General features: G+C 39.9%; 2 protein-coding genes across 8 annotated transcripts in view; both read right to left on the reverse strand.

The window, feature by feature from the left end:
• inpp4b (inositol polyphosphate-4-phosphatase type II B) overlaps window positions 1-5,143 on the reverse strand; it is a 288,174-nt gene extending 283,031 nt beyond the window's left edge. Inside the window, exon 1 of the mRNA XM_074629389.1 lies at window positions 4,975-5,143. The gene's annotated coding sequence lies outside the window, so the exon portion shown is untranslated. The remainder of the gene's footprint in view (window positions 1-4,974) is intronic.
• A 645-nt stretch (window positions 5,144-5,788) lies between these two features.
• The window catches only part of gab1 (GRB2-associated binding protein 1), a 68,018-nt gene continuing 48,202 nt past the window's right edge, over window positions 5,789-25,604 (reverse strand). For 5 of the 7 annotated variants that reach the window (XM_074629390.1, XM_074629393.1, XM_074629395.1 and 2 more), the window contains 9 exons: window positions 24,766-24,991; window positions 23,073-23,758; window positions 20,644-20,738; window positions 18,311-18,611; window positions 15,599-15,691; window positions 13,004-13,097; window positions 12,247-12,370; window positions 9,670-9,798; window positions 5,789-8,451 (listed from right to left, as the gene is read on the reverse strand). In XM_074629390.1, the coding sequence (XP_074485491.1) occupies window positions 8,293-8,451; window positions 9,670-9,798; window positions 12,247-12,370; window positions 13,004-13,097; window positions 15,599-15,691; window positions 18,311-18,611; window positions 20,644-20,738; window positions 23,073-23,758; window positions 24,766-24,991 (1,907 nt within the window). In that variant the 3' untranslated portion in view covers window positions 5,789-8,292. The remainder of the gene's footprint in view (window positions 8,452-9,669; window positions 9,799-12,246; window positions 12,371-13,003; window positions 13,098-15,598; window positions 15,692-18,310; window positions 18,612-20,643; window positions 20,739-23,072; window positions 23,759-24,765; window positions 24,992-25,604) is intronic. The other 2 variants (XR_012593249.1, XM_074629391.1) reach the window with 2 other exon arrangements.

Below are 25,604 nucleotides of genomic sequence, written 5' to 3' on the forward strand. Positions count from 1 at the left end.
ACTTTAACTTCAAACATTGCCTCATTATGGCACAAAGACAGTGATTAAGAAGCTTTTCTCACAGCAGCTTTAAGCTTTTAACCGAATGACAGATAATATATTTCATGTGTTGTAAAGCAGATGCATATGCTTAAAAAGATCTAAATACAAAGGCTGAAATGGCTACCTTTTATATGAGGCATATTGTTTCTTGCAAATAGAGCCATTACCACTGATCAGGAGAGAGAGAGGGGGTGGGTGAAAAAAATGGATACAGCATATTATCACGATACTTTGCATGTCAATATTATGTCAGTACACGGAAGTCAAATATCAATCTTTTATTATATAAACTATAGATCTGTCAATCAATCGATTAAAATATCTAATTATGATTAATCGCAAGATTTTATGTGTATATTTATTATTGGAAATCAATTAACAACACAAAAAAATGACAAATATTGTCCAGAAACCCTCACAGGTACTGCATTTAGCATAAAAAATATGCTCAAATCATAACATGGCAAACTCAAGCCCAACAGGCAACAACAGCTGTCAGTATGTCAGTGTGCTGACTTGACTATAACTTGCCCCAAACTGCATGTGATTATCATAAAGTGGGCATGTCTGTAAAGGGGACACTAGTGGGTACCCATAGAACCCATTTTCATTCACATATCTTGAGGTCAGAGGTCAAGGGACCCCTTTGAAAATGGCAGCGCCAGTTTTTCCTCGCCAAAATTTAGCGCAAGTTTAGAGCATTATTTAGCCTCCTTCCCGACGAGCTAGTATGACATGGTTAGTACCAATGGATTCACTAGTTTTCTTAGTTTCATAAGTTAACAGTTTTATATGATGCCAGTATCTTTTCACTAGCTTTACTATGGATTTGAACAAGTAGTTCTTGCTTTTCCATTTCTATCAAATGATGCTGTTGAGAAAAAGAGAGCTGAGAAAGTAATAAATGATAGCTGAAATTATTATAAAACACAGTATACTTTTTTTTTTTAAAGCAGCCTTAAACTCGTGTTCACAGATGAAGAGATGTTCTTCAGGTCCCAAGGTCAAGCATGAGATGAAAATAACCCTGGCATAGCCCTAGATGATGACATTTCCAGTAATCTAGTTCTCACACATCAAGCGTGTAAAACAGCCATTCTCATGAGCACTGAAAAAAGTACCAATTCAAAAAGAAAATGAGTCAAAACCTGTCAAGTGGCATATGTTAACCTGTCATCCCGTTAGCCACGTCTGACAGCGGCATGAAAACTTTCCATTTCAACAAAGCACGAAGCCACCTCATGGCAACATTTTACAATCTGCTGTAGCAAATATAATCCTATCCATATATGAGCTTTAATAAGGTCATGTACAAAGAAATTAAAAGCCAGTGCAATGAAAGACTTATGTAGGATGGAGTATATCTCGTGATGTGGAGTACTACAGATTTAATGGGATTAAATGTGACTGTGAAGCCAGTCAGCCCATATGTTACATTTCTAGAGGCCTGTATTGTAACCATAAATATATTCGATAATAAGCTGGCTGAGATGTTTACGTCAGTAGACATACATCATCAATATCAAGGATAAAATGGGACGCACATAAGGCCTGTACTACCAAGCAGGATTTGGGGTTAGCGAGGTAACTTCAGGTTTAACCCTTGGTTTTCAGTCCTACAGCGTTGGTTCACTTCTTACCGGGGTAGATCGCCATGGTAACTGATGCTGAACACCTAACCTGCTTCGGAGCAGGTTTTGTTCCAGATAAAACGCCTGCTGACCAATCAAAACTTGGTGCGTGAATCGTAAGATAATAAAGTTACAGTCATAATCCAGGCTAAAAGCAACACAGTTTAAACTGCCAAATGCAGAGAGGACAGCTGGCGTATGAAAGTAAGCCTGCATCCCGCTTTGATTATATTTTTAGATTTATTTTTTATTTGTTCTCAAGTCTGTTTCACACCGTCTGAGTCGGGGACACAGCTGAAAAAAGGTTAAATTGTCAAACACACCCCAACACCAAAGGGAATAATGAAGAAACGTCTATACTTCTATTCTGTTCTGCAAGCATTAAATGTATTTAACAGAATACACAAAGTAATTATAGTAAGATCTACTCGTGCTCTAGATGAGACAGTGATATTAGAAGTCTGTTAATTTACGCATTCACACATTGGCCATTTTTCTCTTTTGCCAGCGGTCCTTCCTGCATCTGGCAGCTTCAACTGTGTTATTTTTTGTCTGGATTATGTGTTTAACTTCTTCGCATTTGTAGAATATTATAGTTTACTCTACGTTTGCATGATATGCCGCTCTGCTGACAGTAGACTTGTCCATGTTTGTGATTGGTCGTATGCCGCAAACACCACTCCTTTCATGTGAACGTGCTTATATCCAGATTGAGAAACCCTGGGTTGACTCTGGGTATGTTGGAACTGGCTTCGTAGCACAGGGACCTGGTACAGATAACAACACTACAAAAACAAATTATGCATACATGCACGCTCATGTACACCTGTACAGGTTCTTGAACATTTTCATGTCAAACACCCTCAAAGAGATGCAAAGGGCTTCCGATTTTTTGTGATTTATGATCAAATTACTGTTGATTTAGTAACTTAATTTAATAACAGTTGGTGCTCACCCCTATTTGTCATGCAAAAAAGAGAATAAGGAATCTCTGAGGGTCTCTGGATCCCACTATGAGAACCTTTGCTCAAAAGGATAACCACCCCCGTATTTTGCGAGAAAAAAATACTTTATCTGAAGGACTGCAGCAGAATGTGACACACAGATTTGCAATAATGTAGTGTTTTAGGAAAAATAATGAGGGGATTTTTGAGCCTTGGTTAGTACAAAAAGTGAAAAAAAATCCAATGCTTTAACCCAAAATAATCCTTGTGATAGCACCTTGAAGAAACCCTGTAAGCATCCTTCCAGTGGACGGACCACGGCATTAGATACTGTATGTTAGGCAAACACTAGTGAATCATCTCACTGTGCATACAAACAGCCACATATGGAAATCTGAGCTATAAAAAAAACCCATCTAAATTACAAACTGATGGATTTCAAAGGCCTTTGTTGTCCATGGCTTCACTGCAGTAACCCAGGAGAACAGCACCTTGGCCGGTAAAGTTCATGGTGAAGAAATTGTAAATGTAATTTAGGCTGCCACAGCACTGCAGAGCCTCAGACAGGAGCATGTCAGGAGAAGTGACTGCACTGAAAGGGGTGTGGGCAAAAGGGAAAGCATATAGGCAAAGGAGAGCCATATAGTTCTTCAAACAACAGCTCCATCTAGTGGTCAGTTGAGTAAGACTAAAAAAACAGGAAATGACAGAGATTTGGGTTTATGTGCAAGGTGACCCAAGCTTTAAATTGATATTCTGGCCTTTGGACGCTTGGCTAGATGTCAGTTTGAGGGTATCTCTCGCAAGACAATGAGCTGTAAGAAGCTCTTCAGGGAAAAAACAAGCAAAAACGAGGAATAGTGAAGGCAAGGGTGAAACTACACAAAATTCTCCTTTAATGCAGATGCAAAACCACATGGATGAAAACCATTATAGTTCGACAGGCTGCTCCACCCAAAGTGTGTGAAGGAGTGCTATTGCAGGTCCTTCCTTCCAGCAGCCGTCAGACTCCACAACCAGCACTGCTCCCAGTAGACCACTTACACACCAAAAACTGACAATAACCTGATATTTTCAGGTGGGATTTCATTCATTCATGCATTCATTCTCACTGTGCAATATAATTTTCCACTTGTGCAATTTTGTTAATAGTCTGTTTATTGTCAATACTGTATATACTGCTCCTATTTTTATACTTCCTTTTATTTAAATGGTTCATATTTTGTTACACTTTGTTTAGCTCTTTTTTTTACTGTGTTAGCTGATGCATCTTGTTTTTTGCACTATCCCCTTTGCTGCTGTACACTGCACATTGCCCCATTGTGGGACTTATAAAAGGACTATCTTATCTTATCTTAGTTCCTTTGACACTTTAGCAGTGTAGTTTACACTGGAGGAGCACTGCTACATCTGCAAAGATCACCATGAACACAACTTTACAAATATTTTTGACAAATAAAGCTTAACACAAAGACTGTCATGCTCTCATGGAGATTTCCAAAGTCAAAAATGATCTTTCAAGCTGAACTTTCCAGATATGGTGTTGTAAAGTTAGCTTTCACAGTGGTGTGATTTAGGATATAATAGGTCTCTGTCACCTCCCTTAATAGATAGATAGATAGATAGATAGATAGATGGTAACTATTGATCCAGAGGGACATTCAAGTTTCCAGCATCACAGTTCCATAGGGCAAAACATGTTAGTAAAAAGGCAGTAAAAAAGTTAGTAGTGCAAAGTACAAAGTAAAAGTGAGTATAGTGCAGAAGAGACTGTTAAAAGTGAATATAGTGCAGAAGAGACTGTTAAAAGTGAATATAGTGCAGAAGAGACTGTTAAAAGTGAATATAGTGCAGAAGAGACTGTTAAAAGTGAATATAGTGCAGAAGAGACTGTTAAAAGTGAATATAGTGCAGAAGAGACTGTTAAAAGTGAATATAGTGCAGAATAATAATATAATAAATGTTCCTGAGATTACTCATAGCCAATTGAATAGATAATATCATAAAATGCATTGCTATCCTCAAATATTAGATGCATGGGTCATTTGAACAACAAAGTTAGCCTTTGAGTTGAGATGATTTAGTCAAACTTCTAAAGGTCATTTCCAAGGTCAAAGACTTTAGCTACCTAGCTGTTAGCTACCGTTAGCCGCTAATGTGAGCTAACGGAGCTAATGAGCCAGTTAGCTCTTGTAAACTTTAATATAACGAAACCTAAACAACAAGACTGATGAAGCAGGTTCAGTTTGAGACTTACATTGTTGTATTAACGCTGGATAACGGAACATGTGAGTCAAGGAGTGAGTTAAGATGATGCTAATGCTAATGCTAACAATATAATATATATTAACACTTACCAGTGTGTTTTGAAGACATTTACAGGTTCTTCTGTGCAAAGTGGAACACAACATAATCCATTTGCTGCATCATGTAACTTCATGTTACTATAACATGTTACTTTGACAAACTTAAGTTAAGTTGGAAGTTATGAGTTAAGCTAGTAAACTAAGCACAAATAGCGAAATCTCGAGATCAGTGCCTGACCTACACGATCTCGCGAGAGTTTCCCTTGTAGCTTCTACCGTCCCTCGCTATTACACAAAGATGGCAACCGGAATTGACATAAATCTCCTTGCTTATCTTGCATCCTGCCTTAGCATTTTATTTATTTATATATACCTGAATTATGTTTACAACTATATAAATCTAATTATTCTTGATGTCATATTTCCATATTATCTTCAAGGAGAGGAAAACATGCTGGGAGTTGATCCCCTCCAATATGTACTTTAAAAAAAATAAAAAAAATGACTTGCTCCGCACACACTTCTCTCTGCTTTATTAGTCAACGTTTCGGTCAACACGTTTTTAATGTCCCGATGAAGGTCCTTGTTGACCGAAACGTTGAGTAATAAAGCAGAGAAAAGTGTGTGCAGGAGCAAGTCTTTTTTTTATTTTAGAAAAAGTACATATTTCCATATTATATCAATCATATGTGTCTCGCCTTGTGCAACAAAAAAAAACATGGATCACACACAGGACATGATCTACATAATCTTACATTAACATTGTTTTTTTTTTTTATTTCCTATTCCATTTCTTCACCTTCTCTTTTCCATTCAGATTTCCTAATCATAATGGAAATCATATTGAAGAAAGACAACACATGCATAAGAGGTTGGATTTTATTTAGTCCACTTTTAAAATTTACATTTTCTGTCGAGATTCATTAAAAAAGATAAAGCATCATCAGCTTTGCAGTCCGTATCACAAAGAGACTGCAATGAGGAAAGAGTGAAGTAGAATGAAGATGACTTATTAGGCACATTTTTCAAATGATACATGTTAATCTAATTGATGGCAAAATATGTACAGCAATGATTTTATCTTGTGGTAGCACATGCTTGGGACTTCTGAGTGAGAGTTCACAGGTTAGTAAAGCACAAATTTATGCAGACAAAAAGACGTTTTCACTGTCTATAAAAGGTGTATCAAGTTGACTACATGAGGAAGTCAATTTCCCAAAAACTGTATGCCAGTTCAATTTGAAATAAATTAAACCTAAGACGAGAGAGAAATGAGGAATATCAATGAACTTGTGAAAGTAATTGACCGGCGCTTGTCAAACTAAGCATTTTTAACAGACTTTAGCAAAAGTTCCTCCATATGAATCAAGAATACTGAGCTAAAAGTGAACATGACATCCACCTGATGAAATAACGTGAGAAATAAATTAGAAATGGATAGTTGTATTATAAGTACCTGATTTTCTCTCTCTAGCCTAAGTTTGATACCTTTGCATAACTTATAGAAAAACCTGTCACGTTCTCTTAAAAACTCACAGTAATTCATTCATTAATCACAAGTCCTGATACCACCTAAGACAGGCACAGGATTCTACCCTGCAGAATCCACATACCTTCGAGTCAAACACGCTGGATATTCCATACAAATAAAGGACACTTTTCCTGTTTATATACATAACACTTTTGTACAGTCTTTGCACTTCCATTATAACAGATTGAAGCATCTCCACGTACAAAGTAAATGGAAATCAAATCATGTTCAGTGGATTAAACCTTGAGTGAATCCAAAGCTTAAATTGAGCACTTGGTTACATGTAAAACGAACGAGTTCAACTGCCTTTTGCATTGAAAGAAAAAGGTAATAAAACGATGAAATTCTGTCGTACTGGGTTATCTTGGGGATCAGGTTTGAAGTTTGCCTCAGGCCCTGTTCAGAGCTATCCGATCACAACTGGACAGCACTAAGTACAGTTGTGAACGCACCCAAGACGCATTGAGATCGGATCGCTCAGACCACATTCAGAGGTGGTCTGGGCCACATATGGCCACATTCTTTAAGCAGTGTATACGTAAATGTGTCCTGGGCCACATTAAGGACCGCCTACTCAACTGACGTGCCGCTGGGATCTGCGGGTTTCTGCGCTCCTCATGTCAATAGACGAACAGACGCGAGCACTGGTCTGCCTCACAGTATGGAAATGGCCTCTGTGCTCTACTGTATCCTGTCGGTAAAACTGTATTTTATCAAAATATTTCTATATTATCTATAGGCTACATATCTACAGATTAGGCACGCGAAGTGCATTATTATCATACTGTTGGAGACGTGTCCATGTTTTTGTTCCGGTGCTCTGCACGGAGCTGAGACCCGCCGGCCCGCTCGCTCTCTCTCATCCCCGGCTCTCTGAAGCTCTGTACCTGCTCTTGCCTGGCAAAGGTAGCGCTGTCAGCAGCATCACAATAATCTTTTATTTTGATGTTAATAAAATGTACCCAAATTCACAAATATGTAGGATATTACTACTGGCATTCCTGTAATATTACGTCACAAACGTCTGCTGTATTAGTCATGTGTTTACTACGTGTTTATTTGCTAGGACGTGAGAACCGATCACAAGTGGTCACTGGAGACGCATGTGGAGTCGTATTCTAATGCCAGGAGCGAGCAGACGTACTTTGAGCTGTCCACTAGTGATCGAATCACTCAGGACGCATGTTAATGCCAGGTCTGAACAGGGCCTTACACACAGATCAGGGTGAGTCTCAGCCATCCAAACGAACTGACTCATGACTGACCTGTGACATTGGAAACGTCACTCTGCTCAAACAGGAGGAACTAAAAAATCAACACTGTTAACCAGCTATGCTCGGTAGTAGAGTGTTGCATTGATAAAGTATTCTGATCATGTTATCAAGTGATTTCATTTACACTCCAAAACAACATCAAACAGCATTATAATTTAAGGAAATGTTAACTGTAGATCAGCCCACCGGCCATTGAAAGGTGAACAGTACAAAAAAAAAAAACTCTAATCCAATAAAGGAGGCAGCGAATGTTCAAAGTTTGTGAGTCGAACCCCGAAGACAAGTCCAGTCATTCCACCTGCTTTCATACTGCATACAGCTTATTCCTGGCTCACACCCCTTCCTACAACTGTACACACAGTGCTGCTCTAGGCCTGTGACAGCAGTGTAAACTAAACACAGTTGAGTGGCTATGAAGCTCCACTGGCCCTACACATTAAGGATCTTGCTGAGGTGGAACGTGACTGCTGGACCGTCCCAAAGCACAAACCAGAGCTCACACTAGTGTAAAAGGCCCAACGGTTTGGGGGTTTGGAGGGTGGGTTGGCGGTTGGGACAACCGGGTCACTTGGGTCCCTTGGAAAGGGTGTCTGTCTCTGTGGATTGGCGGCCATCGTTCCAGGCCTCCCGGGTGCTCTTAAGGGCCTGCGTCCGTTGCTGGTCCACGACCACGTAGTCAACACGCTCATCCGACACTGCAATTCCAGTTCCATTGCTTTTCATCTGAAGAACAAAAACATGCAAAAGGTCGGTCTTAAAGTTCCTTTAAACTGACTTGTGAACACATGGAACGGACGTCGTATTGATAAGAGTATAAATGTCTTGGGATCGGACTGCATCCAAAACTTACATTTAAATTTCAAAGTGACACACTTGTCAGCAAGCTATGACAAAATTATTGGATATTTGTACAGAAACAGAGCTAATTGTCCTATGTTCAGTAGGAGGCGAATAATTGAGGCTTTCTTCTTGTCTGTCTTGGATTATGGTGACATTATCTATAGACACGCCTCGGCCTCCACTCTTAAACCGTCTAAAGATGTGTTACCGGTGACAGTTATTCTACTCATCATTGCATCTTGTATGAAAAAGTTGGGTGGGCCTCTCTAACAGTAAGACGTGATAGACATTGGTTTTTATATAAGGGATAATGTACAGTGAGCCGGTCATTGGCTCGCTGTACATGTCGTGCGGCATCGCCCTGTCGGGGTTTCTTTCACAACGATGACTCGCTAGTACTACATTATCCCGCTTATTACACGGCTACTTACTTAAGAAATCAATAATTTGACACAAAAACGGTCTGCCAGAGTCCGACATCAGAGCTGCGCCCATAGCAACAGTCTGCTATACATAGCAACGGTCTGCTATACATAGCAACGGTCTGTTATACATAGCAAAGGTCTGCTATAAAGAAATAACAGACTGTAAAACGCTGTGATTGACCAATCAGAATTGAGTATTCAACACAGCCGTGTAATAATTATTTATAAAGCCCTTAATGGGAACTTGCCGCCATACATCACGTCCTTATCAATTTGGTCCTATAGTCACTATTTGACTCGTTGAAGTGATTGGCTAACGCTTGAAGTCCGGCGTACAAACACTAAATTTGGGGTAACTGCTTTTGCCGTTTGTGCTACACAAACTTGGAACCACAGAAATAAAATAAGAGCCGCTCCAACCATCCTGACTTGAAAGGGAATGTCTGTTCTACTCCTATATTCTGTTTCTATGCTTGAAACATTTTACAACACACATTAAAACTTAACACCATTGTACCTATATGTCCATTTAAAACCATGATTACAACTTCACCGCTCTTGAATGTAACTGTTTTTAACTGTGTTCTGTTGTTGTCTGGTTGTTTGTTTTCTCGTTAATTATCTTCTTGTATGTATTTATTCTGTTTAAATGATGTGGGGGCTGATAAATTCCTACCTTCCTAGGTGGGGTAGACTTGCCGGGGTCAAGATCCAAATCCAGGTACTCCACCTGTTTGTCTCCCTTCAGTTTCACCATCGGGCTGCTCCCACCATCCGTGGTCATGGGGGCACCAAGCTTCATGTTCTAGACAAGCCAGGAAAGGATGCTTTTATTGACAGAAGAGGAACACTGAGGCAGTGTCAGTGAAACAAAGCTCACATTTTAATACAATCTAGCATTGTCACATTAACCAACATTTGTTTGCTAATATTGCAAAGAGATTTGACTGATTTGATTTCCCAAAAAGTTGGTACTTTCACAAAGCATGTTTTGCGAGCCCAAACTGCATTCAACTCAACTTCAGAGGATGAGCATACAGGTACGGATGGTTTGTAGACTGGAACATTTTCATCGCAGGATGAAGAAGAGGATTTCAATAGACAATTAACTAAGGCTAATATCTAATTCAGATTATTTTTCACTGATATTGCGATATGATTTGCAATATTAGAGGAAATTATATATTTTTTCATCATTGTTCTCATTTTCATTGAAAAAATAATTATGGTGTGATTTTTGCGGGGATCTGTACCAAACAAAGATGTTTTAATAAAGTCTGTAGAATATGATGTGTAGGCCAGGACATCTCTGCTGCACCACAATATTTAATCTAAAATGGTATTTTGACACCTATTTCACCTAACAAATATTGCGCCTCCTACGACTTGAAAATTGCGGCAATATTGCGATTTCAATAAAATTTCGATTAACTGTTCAGCCCTACAATTAACCCAAAATTCCTGTGTACACTAGGTTCATGTAAACTAGTTGTCAGAACTGGAGCAAGAAGTGAATAATAGTACAACTAAGATGAAGTTGATCATCATTTCGTTATAAGAATAGATTTGTTTAATCAGTGAACAATCAGTGAACATCTTTTCATCTAGCTTGTCCGATCAAACAGACACCAGATTTGCTGAAGCATGAATGCATAATTTTGCTGATACAGCCAACAACGATGGGCACCAAACCAACATGCCAAAACTCCAGTTGCTTCAAAGCTGTCCAATGAAAAACAAATAATTTTGCAAAGATTTTTTACATAATCTAATTTGAATTCTGAAAAGTTTTTTGTACTTGTTCTGATTGCAGAGTTTGTGTTGTGTTGTTGTTTATTTTAAGGTGCTTTCCAAATTGTTCTATTGAATAAAGCAGTGGGTCAGTGACATCACTTTGTGTTTTCCTTTCTTTTTGATATCTTAACATCAAATTTAAATTAAGGATAGAGCTTTAGTGTTAGTAAAAAAAAAAAAAAAAGAGTCAAAATTCTGGTATTGTGACAACACTAAAGTACGTATTGGACCTATAGGTAGTGTTAATTTCTTACTACAAGTAGGGTGGAGTTATTAGATCTAGGATGGTGACACAACTAGGACATGCTAAAAGTGATCTAAAAAAATCACTGCAAACTGTATCCAAGCCACAGTTTTCTAGCTGGTGTAGGGGAGTGATAAAAGCACAGCAAAGTATGCACTATGTAGTTGCTGAATGTCTGATCTAATGATAACACCTGAAACGTCTGACAGGGCAGGCCATGCATGTCTAACCTGGCAACCCTGCTCACCTCCTCTATGGTGTCAAGTTCCTCCACCTCCCTCTTTACAGGGGTGATGGGGACTGTGCAGTAGAAGGACTCCTCTCTACACAGAGCGAGAGGGAAGCAGTGACAAAGGAAAAACACAGCAGATGGTCAAGAACAAAATGCAGGAAAAAAGAAAATGGATGAAGCCAGAGTCTGGTGAAGCCAAAGAAATGAGGAACTAGGGAGAAAGAAATGAACACGTGTGATGAAAGAACAGGAAGTATATCGAAGCAAATGTTGGAAAAAGTTAAATTGTTACAGCAAGGAAAAATAGGAAAATGGTACATCTAATACCCAAACTGTGAGAGAAAGAATCCCCGATGACAGAAATATTATCCTATCAGAGTATGGCTGATGTACCCAATGTTATTCTGGGTACATAAGCCAATTGTGCCTGTTTCCGCAGGCATTACTGAATGACTAAAAGACACCTCATTTTAATTCCATTTCAACCAATGTCGAAATAACAAAAAGGGATCTTTTGAACTACAGTAAGGGTACTGCTTTGACAAAACAAGCTTTTTTTTTTTTTTAAAGAACTCAATACCTGAAAAGCAAAAGAACAAAAAATAGAGAATAAAGAAAGCAGAGCGGCAGAACAAGAGGAAACTGAAAAAGAAAAGAGTTGAAGTGGCGAGGAGTCCGTCTGCAGCAACCAGTAATTTGTCCACACTAATGTATGCCTTCGGGAGAGGAGCAACTTTCTGTACAACAACTACGCTTGCATGGTGTTCAACCCTGACAACTTTGTCTGCCTTTTACAAACTGTGTTGTATTTATGATCCATCTGTTTGTAAATTTCAGACATAATCATGATTTAAAATACTTTCAACAAACCACAAAAAAACACATCACAATAAAAAATCAAATTAGACATTTAGCACGTTATTTTCTGTAGATTTGATTATCATGCAACTTCTTATATCAGAGGATAGTTGTGTGTTACATACTGGTTCATCTGTGGACATATTAGAGACCATGGCTACATAATTCTCATCACAGTCCTCGGAGTCAGTGCTGGAGGCCGTACTATGCACTGACGGGGGTCTCGTTGGCATTGGAAACCTAGAGAAACTGAGCAGCATTCACAATGTTTACACACCGACTTCCAGACAAATACAGTCTCTGGTGAACACAAAATATAATACAGACATAACAGCTATAAACCACTGCAGCCAGAGGAGTCCCTGCAGCACAAAGCACAGGAGCAGACCTCATCCCAGATAAGACAACAAACTGCATTCAGAATAATGTAACTCTGAGGCATAACCCAGACTGGTTTGTATGAGCAGTGCTACTTTGGTCACAAGGTGACATCAGTAATGCATGAAGTGTTAGTGCCTACTTATTTAGTTAATTGTATTCACTACAAAAGGGAATGTTCACAACAAATAATAATTTTACAACAAAAAAGCAACTGTATTTTGTGTTGCTAATATAACAAGCAATTAGGGCGATGCACCGTTTCCACAACATCAGCTGCTTTAGTCGCCTGGAGATGAAGTGCAGGAATTTATTTTTATTGTCCTGTGCCTTGTGCATCTCAAAAAGTAAAATTTTTCTTAGCTTTGAAAAGCAGTCCACTCCTCCTAATAAGAAGTGAAACTTCTTTTTATAAGGAAAGCAGAGTAGTAGTGTGAACACGCCCTTAGTTGTTAGCAAAATGCAGAGCTATGAAAAAAGCTGCAGAACGTTTTAGATACTTACTCCCGAGCGAATGACCGTGTGACAGGTGAGCGGACAGGCGTACTGGGCTCCTCCCATTCAGGCAGTGGTTTTATCTCCAGTGGAGCGGGTCTTCCTGAAGCAAGGTAGTACACACACCAGTCAGTCACTGCTACAGTCACATAGCTACATGTATGTACTGCAAGGCTAAGGAGGTTGATAACAGAAAAGTTGTATATAATGTGGAGTTAATCAACCTGTGTGTTCATAATTTAACATTTTAATAGTTTTGAATCATAAAATTATTTCTAATGCAGATCAAGACCTAAACATATGACTGCATAATGAATGTAGATGTAAACAAGCTTTTTATTTTTACATTTTTTTTAATTAGCTATAAAAAAACAAAATACAAAAAATACAAAAAAATCTTGGTAAAAATCTAAATGTATGCCTTTTGCATAGCAACTCTCTTTAGTAGCATCATTTATTGCTTCGCAAATTAATTATTGAATCAATAAATAATATTAAGCAGCATTTTCCCCCTATTTATCCCTTCAATATCTATCATCCGAAGCATGTCCTCATCACAAGCAGATCTTGTCTGCTGCAAACTGCGCTGAGACTTTTGTAGCAATACAAGAAAAACAACAACTTGGGCATTGGTGAGGACATCAAATATGTGAAACATAGTTCAACGTCCTTCCTTTAAAGGGGACATATCATGCTCATTTCCAGGTTCGTACTTAATACGTATTTTGGGTTTCTACTAGAACATGAATACATGTTGTAATGTTCTCATAGTGTCTGTCTAAATATACCTGCATTCACCCTCTGTCTGAAATGCTCTGTTTTAGTGCCTGTCTCTTTAAAGGCCCTGACACACCAAGCCGACGGTCAGCTGTCAGACAGTTTGGGGTTCGTCGGTGAGCGTCTGTCAGCCACGTTTCTTTGGTGTGTCCCGCACTGTCGGCTCTAGTCTGCCTGTGTTGGAGGTTTTTCGGCAGATTCAAAATGCTTAATCGGCGGCGGCGTCCGTCGGTGAGAGAAATCACTCCGATTGGCTGTTCAGCTTAAACAAATCAGTGCACGAGAAGAGAAACGGAGGTGAGGAAAGCAAGCTCACGAGTTAAAGTCAATTGGAAAAAAACAGAAGGCTCTTCTCATTTTTCATCTCCATCACATATATTCCAATACATGGATATTTTCACAGCGACATGGTCATCTGGAATGAAGCTACGTGGTGAGTGAGAGTGGAGTGAAAATGGTCAGCAAATGCCGCATTGTTTCATGTACGTATCATAACAGCTTGTATATAGGTGGTCCTCGGTCTTCTGATTTCCCTTTTTGAATGACAAATACAGACTACCGCCGCCTGCTGGTTTGGAGAGTTATTTCATCTCACGCAAGCGCAGAACGTACGTGTTAACTGGCCGTCGGCTGTAGTCTTTGTGGTGTATTCAGGTTCAACTTGTCGGCCAAAACAAAGGCGACGTGAGGCAACACAACAGGCGGCCTTCGTCACTGCTAGTTCTCTGATGTCGGGTTGGTGTGTCCCCAGCTTAAGCCCCCCTCCCGAAAAAGCCCAGTCTGCTCTGATTGGCTTGTGAGAAAAATGTGGCGCACCTTTGCAAAGGTAGTTCTCAAGCTGTGGGTGATATATACTAATCTGAATGGCTTGTTCAATCACATCTTTTCTGATCCAGGCAGCCCACAAAAAACTGACTGGATTGTCTTATTTCACAGTTTGTGGGCTGGTGGCCACTCTAGATACCCAAATGTATGTGCACAAGCACTGAAAAAGTGAGCTTTTCAAGATATGCCCCCTATAAATAGGTGAAAATCAATACAAACTGAAAACAACGGACCTTATGTACAATGCAAAAATGTGTGCAATGTAACAGTGAATATGTTATCAGAGCCTAATGTCACAGGAGTCGGACTAAAACACTGTAAACTATATACTTGCCAGTACATACTGTATGTACACAAGCAGAGAGGGATCATCTATGGGAGTCTCTCTTTCATTAGATGATATCATTGTTCAATATCCTCCTGAAGAGCTATCGACTACTTTCCAGAGCCGTGTTAGTGTTTTTGTGACAATAATTCTGTTGTGGCTGCAACATCTGAATGTGTGTTTTGAAAGCACAATATATTAAACAAAAAAACACAAAAAGAAATGTTTGGGAAGAGAAATGTTAGTAAGATATTTGGTTGACTGCATGTAAGTAGTCACATCAAAGTGAGGTGATATTTAGGGTAAGGTGATAGTAACAGAATTATTCTTAGAGGTGTGTTGTGACTCCAATCCACCGTGCATGAAGTGCACGCTCATCCCCCTCCTGCTGGGATTTAAAATAAGACTGGATCAAAGCAACAGCTCTGACACCCATGTTATATTCTTAAACCTATTTGGGTAGTTCTGGATGGAGGTGCTCATCTCAGACCGCAAATATCAAACGGTACGGTTTAATTGAGTGGTATGCACACAGTTCATCTCTTAAAGAACCAACAGGCCTGAGAAACAAGAGAAATCCCACAGCATGCAAAGAGTCAAGAAGAAGTGGAGTATTGACAGGTCAAAGAATGGAAAGTTTTCACAAACACAGTGGCAGTTCAGTGTGGAGTACCTACCCTTGCGTCGTCCCCTCGGGAATTCACCTACGGTTTGAGAGTCGGTTCGCTCTAAACCGACACCTTTTGCTCTTATTATTTTAGGACTCTGACCTGATTGGTGAAAGAAGACTTTGCTTATTATAGAATTTCTGGTGATCACAACAGTTGAGCCCTACAGTAACAACCGCCCTGCCATGCAAAGCAAAAAGACGAGACTTCGCCAAACAACAAAACTACACCCTCTCACGTACACCCAATCACCTTTTTGTGCAGCACAGTTATCAAGAGGATGATCGTCATGACAACAGCAGACCCATACTGCCCAACATGCACCTCACTCCATGCACCACGGCTTCCCACACAAAGACTGACATCACAGCTGTGCATGCACAACGAGCCGTGTATAAGCACTGAGAGAGTACACTGAGAAATTATGTCATGAGGAGAAGAGCACACACAGATCTGAAGTAACTTACTGACGAGACACATACTGTAGCTCACATTAACACACTGATCACAACATTTTTCTGCAAGAGCAAAACCGAAATGTGCCCCAATCTCAAAGTAAGATAATTCATATCAATGGAATCACATATAGTGTCAATGAAGTAAAAGCCGATTGCTGGCCTTGACCACAGATGTCAAAGCCTTCACAATGTACGGCTGAGACAAACCAAAGCAGAGAGAAGCGCACAGAAGATGAACATAGCTGCTAGTGAGTTGAATTAGTCCACAGAAGAGAGGAATTTTGCATGGCTCATGGTAAATAAAGAAATGAATAATATACCAAAAAAAAGAGCATGTGATATTTTTCTTATTTAAAAAAAGGTTTTATCCACTCTCTATTTTAAACACAGTTTAGAGAAAGTATCTTATGTCAGTGATTCTCAATAGTGATTTCAGTTTCACTCTGAATGTCATACCTAAAATATTCAAAAACATCTGCCAAAAAGATTTGTGTCCATATTTTGAATTTTTCTGGGCTTAATGCTGGTCCCTGTGCAGTTTCTACTACAGAATACAGCTGCAGATCCAAGATCCACGTAGCCAAGCAGCACACTACATTTGTACTGGGAGCAGTGGGTTCGATCTAAACTATAATAATAATAATCTATATTTGTATAGCACCTTTCAAATTACATCAATTACAAAGTGCTTTATAATCAAATTGAAATGCATCAATAAGATACCATCAGAAGGGGAAGGCAAATCAGGAGGTTTGTAGATGTTTCAACACTGTTGAAAAAAATAGTAGCTACACTTCTGTCTCTTAGCTCTCCTAATGAAACCCAGACAAATACGATGAAGACAGTCAAATAAGATGATGCAAGGAATAGTGGTAGAATTAAATTTAATATCAACAAAGAAAAAGGGGGAAAAATCAGGGTTGCTGGACAATATGAATGAGAGAGAGGAAGTATAGCAAGAAAGTCTAAAAATGCCAAACCTACAAAAGAGACCATACTTTTTACCGCCTGGTAAATCTGGGAATTATAGATTAAAAGATGCAGGCCTAAATATGAATTATACTGACACCTCCCCAAATTCTGCACCAATAACTACAAATTTCTAAAAAAAAAACTGGATGTTTAAAATGCCTGAGGAGGCAAAAACAGCTGTGCAAAAGAGCTGCTGAAAATTGTTTGGTTACTGGCAGCTATGATTTTTCCTCCCCTAACTTGAGTTTATATATTGAAGAATAAACTTTGTTCAATGAACTGCATAACACAAATTATTTAACATACAGCGTTATGAATACCATAGATACTTGTAGTAGCTCTGTTTGTCAATATACATCCAAGTTGCATGAGCACTGGGGATTCCCAGTTATGCAGCCAAATGATTTGGAGTAATACAAATCTTTTTATAACTTTTAGTCATGATAGTCCAGAGATGATGTATGCCAAATTTGGATATGACTGACTCAAAGGTCACCAATGGTGCATGGTAGGATTCCCCACTGGGAACTATAAAACTCTATAACATATCCTGTTGTCTTCAGTGACATTAACAGCCCTGGCTTTTAGTTTGCCTACGTGATGACTCCCCGTCTCCCTGACATCCTTCAACTCTCTTTCTCTCTTTGGCCATTACTCAGCCTTTCAACATGCCCAGATTGTAATTCCCCTTGCTATTAGGTCTTTCATCAAAGAGCTCCATTCAGATGAAGGGAACAAAGGGGACGGAGGTGACCACTCCGGGCTTCGGTCACTCCATGGCACAGGGACCAGCCCCCTCCAAAACGGTCTACAGGCCTCTTGAGCTCGGGACAAAAGTGCTTTTGACAAGGAGCTTACTGTGTTGGATGTAAGAGGATGTAGCGGGCATTAAACTAATGTATCAAGAGGTGAAATAAGCTGGTCAAAGACAGGCGCAGAGGAAGATGATGGTATACCAGACAAACCAAGGGAGACAAAATGAGTAAACACATTTTTTCCACAATGGCAACAGAAGTATGATGAAGACAGACAGCGCTTTGAGAATGGTTGGAAATGATTAAATTGTTGTACAGATGGCTTTATGACCATGAGCCAGCAGCACTGTGAGAATAGCAGCGGAGTGTGAGACAAAGCATGGTCAGTTGTTGCATTAGTGGAATACTGAGCATACTGAAGCAAGTTTAGTGCAACAATACACTTCAGCACACATCAACCCCGTAGCAAGGATTTGACAAACCTACAGAATATTTATGAACAGCTACACATGCATGCACACCCGTTGTCCTCTCACCTTTGCGGTCAGGTTTGAGATTTCGGTCCACAGGTGGGGGCTGGCAGTCACTGAGCATTGGTCTGCGAGGAGGGGTCTTGGGACTGGAGCGGAAGCCCATGTGGGCGGGCGGGGGGACCTGCTTTCCCAGGGAGGAGAACTCCATGGTGCTCGGGGTCATGGGCACATAGTTCGGTTCGTGCATCGGCTCTGACAAACTGCCCGAGTGATGGTGTGACGGGGAGTTGGCACTCATGGGTACGTAGTTCTGGTCTACCTCTTCTGTGGACTGGCTGCCCACTGGCATCATTCCTTTGTTCTTCTGAGGGTGACAAGGCAAACATACATGTTCACAAACACAGGACAGACAGAGCTAGTATGAGGCTCTAAACTCAGGCCACAGGGGAACAGTAATTATATTCAACTTCATCTTTACAAAATAGATGGTGGCTGAAACTCCATCAGCAGACAAAGCTCTGAGCAGTCATCTGTACACACACTCTCTTATTGTGTTGGATATTGGTTTTGACAAAGCACAGAGACATTTCTGAACGGCTGTGGCAGAAAATCAATCTAGGATCGGCTCAAAGAAAATACTGATACTAAAATATGCAGAGGTGGTTTTTGATACCGGCTAGCATACATTACAATATTCAAATTTCCATTATCAGGATAATCGTGAATATCGTCACGAGTGACTTGAAAAAGCTGTCTAGCTCGCTATCATGGTAGAGAAGTGAAATTTATGCAGGGGGACCTTATGATTTATGATGACCTTATTTAAGATTGTTTTCACTAAAAAGGATATTCAAGTGTCCCATCTGTGATGCGATAAAATATTTGTTTTTCTTAATAAAATGTAAGGTAAAGTGATATCCAGTGTGTTTTAAGCATATTGTGATGATTATCGGGATAATATTGTTAAATCGCAATTATTTTGGCCAGGATAATCATGCTATGAAATATTCATATCGTCCCATACCTAGCCATAATGATGATATGATCTAGTATGCAGCAAAACTGCCGGCAAAATAAAGTCTGAATAAAGACTGAATCAAGCTAACAACGAGAACAGCAACAATAGTCAGCTGCAATAATGTTTAATTCAACAAACGTCTTTGTATAAAACTGTCAGTGTAATAGTGTAATCTCTTTTATACTGTATGTTTCTTCAATCCACAATCAAGTGAACTGATGTTATATTCTTTGCTAACATCACTGCAGTAGCCTGGGGACTAAAAGTAGTATTAATAATTGAATTGTTTCATCTGATTATTCCCCATCACACAAGACTGTAGCCATTGTTTTGACTGTTCATTTCAAGTACATACAATTGTTCTCTTGCACAAACGCTAGTAGTGGGTGAGGGTAATGGGGTGCTTGTTTTTTTTTCAGAGTATGTCCTTTCTTTGTATGATTAAAAAAATAGAAAGAAAGAAAGAAAAGTTAGAAATGTCTCAGAAACACTGCATTAACGGGCTTGCTTGTGAAGTAGTGCAGTATCCTATTGGGCAGCAATAAAGAAAAACAGAATACCATACTAAACGTAGGTGTAGGGCGGTGCAATTCTTAAATTTCAATTATGATTATGGCTTCCAACGATTATAAAAACAAGATAATTGAGATATTGAGAATGTGATTATTGTGTTATAAATCCAGCGCAGCCCTTTTTCCTTTACAGCGGTGCATTTTCATCCCGCTCGGCAGGTCGGGGACGGCGAGTTCGGTGTGGGCGTATTTCCTCCGTGGTGGTGCGGTGCGACCGGCTCTAGGTTGACATGGAAAGGCCCAGGGTGAAGATGAGGCTTTACAGCACCCCTCGCCCAGACCTTGCCGCTTAGTTCTCGCCGAGCTCGATGCTTCCAGAGTGACTGTCAACTGGAGCCGACTGTCCTTTTATTTCTGAATGCATGATGTTTCCAAAGTCGATGAGTAATCGTGTTAAATAATTGTGATGACAATATTGACCAAAATAATCGTGATTGTTTTTTTTGCCATAATCAAGCAGCCCTACGTAATGGCTTTCCCTGCATCACTAGGATTTTTTTTTTAATCTCTGCTCCCATGATGCTACTCTGTGTCGGGGGGCAGAGATGGGAATGCAGCATTTGCAGTGAGTACTGGGTATTGTAGGAACAGCTGAGAAAAGTTTTATTATAAGCAGAAAAGTTGCACTTGTCAGTGCACATTTCAAAATGTTATGTCTCTATTAACAATTACAATCAAGATGGTCCAAACAGCCACAGACATAACACGATAACTTATCTTTAAGCAGTCAGCCGCTACTTGAAAGGACAATGGTGTTGTACAGAATTGTGAGTTGGTAAACCAGTGAACGTTGGAGCAACACTTACAAAGTAGCTGTTGAAGCTTTCGTTGAAGTCAAATGAGCAGCTTTTCTCAGTAGGGAATGATCTAGGAATGTCATAGCAGTCCTGGGATCCAAAATCTGCAAAAAAAACAAAACAAATAAAATTACCAAAAATACACTTAATTTCAACTGCAACTTTATCAAATTAGATATTTAACACTCAATGGTTTTATAAGTAAATGAAGAGCAAGGCACATAATATTTCCCCATATCAAAGCTAAATGCTGAATTTAAAGCCTATTGTGCTCTAGCATAATCCCACCAACTCACACAGTAGAGGTCTAATTAAAATACAGTGTGTGTTCATGAATCTGCAAAGATTATTGTATTCAGTGGGATAGAGCTCAGTAGCTGTACCGTATGTGATGGCTCTACTGTGTAGAACATTATTATTGTTTTTCAGTTTTTTTGTATTCTCATTAGGCACTGATGCAGTCACTAATGCATTTCACTTACGGCCACAAGAAACCACAGCAGTGCTAGGAAAAGCTTGTAAGGCAAATGAGAGTGTCAGCTGAAGAAGACTAAGTGGGGAAGACCATGACGGGGAATAATTACAAAGAGAAATGTTGTTTCTCTTGAAATACTGAAAAGCCAGGAAGCAAAAAAAAAACACAGTTTAAAATGGGTCAGATGAAATCCTGTGTTTTTTACAGTACAAATAATTAACCTAATTCACCCATTCAATGGTTCTTTACAGTGTATTTTGATTTTGGTTCCCCCTTAAACCTCTGGTCACCCTGCACTGTGTTCTATTACTACTATTGTACTATTTGTTCAATGACAGTTTGACAGCTTTTACAAGTGATTTACACAGGTAAGGCTGACTACCAAGATTCACCAAAGACTTTAGACTCTTGGGTTTTTGTAAACAATTATCTTGCCACCAATACTTCTGTAATGACATTTATCACCACAAGAGGGGGGAGTAAGTGGAAGAATATATTATGATGTGTCCATACTTCCTCCATAAGTTTCTTTATTATTGTCAGAAAGCTGTGTTCTATCTATTTTAAGCCTTTTCTACATTGACTTAAGATTGGTGCTATAAATGTTATTTTATTAATAGATCTACTTTCTAATTTTACTCCGCTGTTATTATAAAATGCATCTCTTCTCAGGCTCTGATTTGTCAGATTTTAGTAGAATCTTTTCTTGTTTAGACACATAGTGGAAGTGATGATGGTGCAAAGAAACTGCCGTTATGTTAAATGGACTTGTAAACCCCTACTGTAACAAATAAAACATGCATCACATGCATGGTGTCTTGCCAGATTTAGAGGACAGCACCGATGCTCCCAACGTTAGTGACGGTGTTTTACAGTATACTGTATGTAGAACAAAGAAGGTTCTGCTAATAACTAGCCAAAGGTATCTGTGGTTTCAGTTAAGCAGTGTATTTGTCCACAAGTGAGGACATATGAAGATGATTCTTAATGTATCCTGCTTGCTTTTAAATGTTACAACTGAGTAACATAACTGATATATATCATTAGAATTGCTGCACAAACCATCGTCAAGTTCCTTTATCATCAAGACCCTGAAGACATCTGCGCTCTGTGTTTGGGTCTGATAAACTTTTGACAATTTGACTGGATTGTGAACAGAACAGAAGAGTAAGGGTGAAAATAGGGATTGTAGCTAGAAGAAAACATGCCAAGAGCTCTGCTGATGTCTCTTATCATCCATCAAAAGAAAGTGAAAAGGGTACCAAATGCCCACATAAAAGCTGTGCAAAAGCCATGTAAAGTTCATGAAAAATATCACTGCACTTAAAGGTCAACATTTCATAGAGGAAAGTGACTTTGTGAATGTGTGTGTCCTATTAAACATTATATTTCGATTTAAAGGGGACATATCATGAAAAACTCACTTTGCACATACATTTGGGTATCTGGAGTGTCTACCAACCCACTAACTGTGAAATAAGTCGACCCAGTCAGTTTGTCGTGGGCTGTTTAGATCAGAAAACATGTGATTCAACAAGTCATTCAGATTTGGCTCCCCTTCCTATGTCACAAGCAGGCTAATTAGAATATACTGCCCACAGCTTGAGGACTACCTTTGCAAAGGTGAGACATATTTTTCTCACAAGCCAATCAGAGCAGACTGGGCATTTTCGGAAGGGGGGCTTAAAGAGACAGGCACTAAAACGTGAGCTAGAGCGTTTTCAGACAGATGCTAAATGAAGGTACATTCAGACAGACAGTATGAGAAAATTAAAGCTTTTTTAAAATTAAAGCATGTAAACATGCTCTAGTAGAAACCCAAAACTCAAGAATGAACCTGAAAATGAGCATGATATGTCCCCTTTAAATATTTCAAGACCATAAAGCATACCAAATAAATAAATAAATACATTTCTACTCCAACAAGTAAAAAAAGAAAAAAACAAGTCTCCCCGACACAAACCTTTGCGGAGGCGTGCACAGTCGATAGTGCCAATAGTGTTGCTGCGTAAAGCCTTATTCCCAGCACTAGTAGGCACACAGTAGTTTCCGTCCGTCTCGGACGCTGAGCGAGGCACACAATAGTTGTCCGTAGGTGAGCGCTCAGCAGGGGGCGGTGGGAGTCCTGAGGTTGAACTGAGCGAAGGCTTGGGTGGTCTAGGAGGGGGTACTACATCTCCCCCGCCCTCTGAGCCTCCTACCCCTGCCGACGCTGACAAAGTGCGAGGCACCTGGTAGGTACAGTTTGCGCCAGGTGTAGGTGGGATATCGTAACTGATGGAAAGGTTGCGCATCTGTGACTCCATCGAGGGCTTCCGTGACGGCGTGTTGAAGACATACAACTCGGAGCCGTCCACGCTGTCAGGATGGGCCGTAGGGGAGGAGGCTGACTTTGGGAGCAGCACAGTGTCCTGGGAGTAACTGCGAGGGAGGTGGTAAAGGCCACTGTCAGTTGATAGCGAGGCACCGCGTGATGGAGGCGAGTCGTAGATGGAAGAGGCGGAGGCAGGGGCCGGGTGCTGTGGGAAGAAGCCGTTGTGCGAGGTGTGTTTCGCTGAGGAGGTGGAGGATGTGGGCGTGCGGTGAGATGGGAGGTTGTCATTCAGGTCTGTCTCTGAAGAGGTAGACTTGGAACACTCAGCATGGGCTCTAAGAAGACATAAACACCAGAGAATTAAATATCCACTATTGATTAAGGGAAGCTCAGAAATCTACTCAGTCATGGTAAGTCTTCACAGCACTGTCTGTCTGCAAGCCATGGTTAGTAACGTAAAGGTATGTACAGACATCTTATCACTAATATTTGGCACCTCCAGCCAATATTAGCATCTCATTTTTTTTGGTAGATGTTGGGCAAATGCTTAACATGCAGGCAATGACTAAGTCAATACAGTGTTAAGTATAGAATAAAAGTCACAGTATATATAGTATGCTATAAATGTATTAACAAAATAGTATGCCATAAAAAGTTTTATAGTATAGTATGCCATAAAACATCATAAAAAAGGCATAGTATAGTAGACCATAAAATGTCCAAAAAAAAAAAAAAACCTTACCTTCGGTCATTAAATGTATGCTAAAGTATGGCATAAAAAATTTCATAATATAGTCATTAAAATAATAATAAAATGTAAAAAAAAAAAAACGTGCTGTTAAAAACAGGTCATAGTATAGGTTAAGTCAGTCAACTCAGTTTGAGGAGGGCTAGTTGCAAACAATTCAAACACACAAATCCAGCATTAATAATCATCTACAGAAGCCACGCAAATCTACAGCATAGTGTAAGAGGTGTCTGTGTGTCTCTGTTGATCGGTCTTGTTTTTTTTTTTAATAAATGTGAAACACTCCACACAAGCAGGCAGTTCCAGCTGGATGGTTGGCCACTCACAGACTAGTCTGGGGAGGAAGAGTCTTGCTCTCACACTCCTCCAAGAGCAAATACTCCTGGTCTCCCTCCAATGGAGAGTGAAGCTGCACTGAGCTACACACCACACAGAGACAAGGACGAGAGTGGCAGTACAGATGAAATGTACAAAGAGAATAAATGGGTTGGGAAAATATACAGAGAGAAGCTTGTTTCACAGTGTAGCACTCCAGCAAAGTGAACACGGAGGCTCGTACATATAATGAGCACACGTTGACACAAACAAACTCACCTGTTGGGTTCAGGCTTTTTGCTCTCACAGTTGACCAGCCACAGGTAATCCTGGGGCTCCTCTGAACTTGACTGAGATTCCAGATGTCGCACATTGACCGGCTGATATGGAGGGGGCACGCTGGACAGCACTGCTGCTGGGCCGCTGATAATACCCAGCGCTGGGTGTGGAGGGGTGTCCACTACCAGGCCTCCGATGGCTGACTGGTGAGCAGCTTTTGCTGCCTCTGCAGGAGAGAAACGAGACGGCCGGGTTAACTCCTCTCAAGACTGGTCATGTGTTATCTCCTTTAGTATATCAAACCATACAATTCAAGGTTTTCCACAGATGACTGACTATAGAGGAGGTGGGCCACTGCCAGAGAATTAATGATCAACAGAAAAACTTCATACACTTATGAAATAAAGCTGCAGTCGGGAACTTTGAGCAATTATGATAAAAAGTTATTTTTACAAAACTGTCACTGTCATGAATCTGTGAAAAAATCATGTTCCTCTGTGTCCTCCTATTGCTCATAATGGAATATGCAAGTTTTCACTTTGCCCGAACCAAAAAATACCAATCAGAGCTGAGGACTCTCTACAGCAGCTGCTTGCGAAGCTCTTTAACTCCGATCAAACGATCAAACGATCAAACGATCAAACTAGGCAGCGCTGATCAAATATGAATCAAGATTCTGTTGCTGTAACGCCCATTTCTCGCGTCAAATGTTTTCAGAAACATATTTTAGTGTACTGTTTAGCTGTACGCCTCCATGTCGGAAACAGTCGAGCCAAAACCAAGCACCACCCACCGACCGGCGCAATCTAACGAATGAGTTACATTATTGTTTGGACTGT

This window comes from Sebastes fasciatus, chromosome 3, assembly GCF_043250625.1.
Source record: "Sebastes fasciatus isolate fSebFas1 chromosome 3, fSebFas1.pri, whole genome shotgun sequence".
In the NCBI taxonomy this organism is placed as follows: Eukaryota; Metazoa; Chordata; class Actinopteri; order Perciformes; family Sebastidae; genus Sebastes; species Sebastes fasciatus.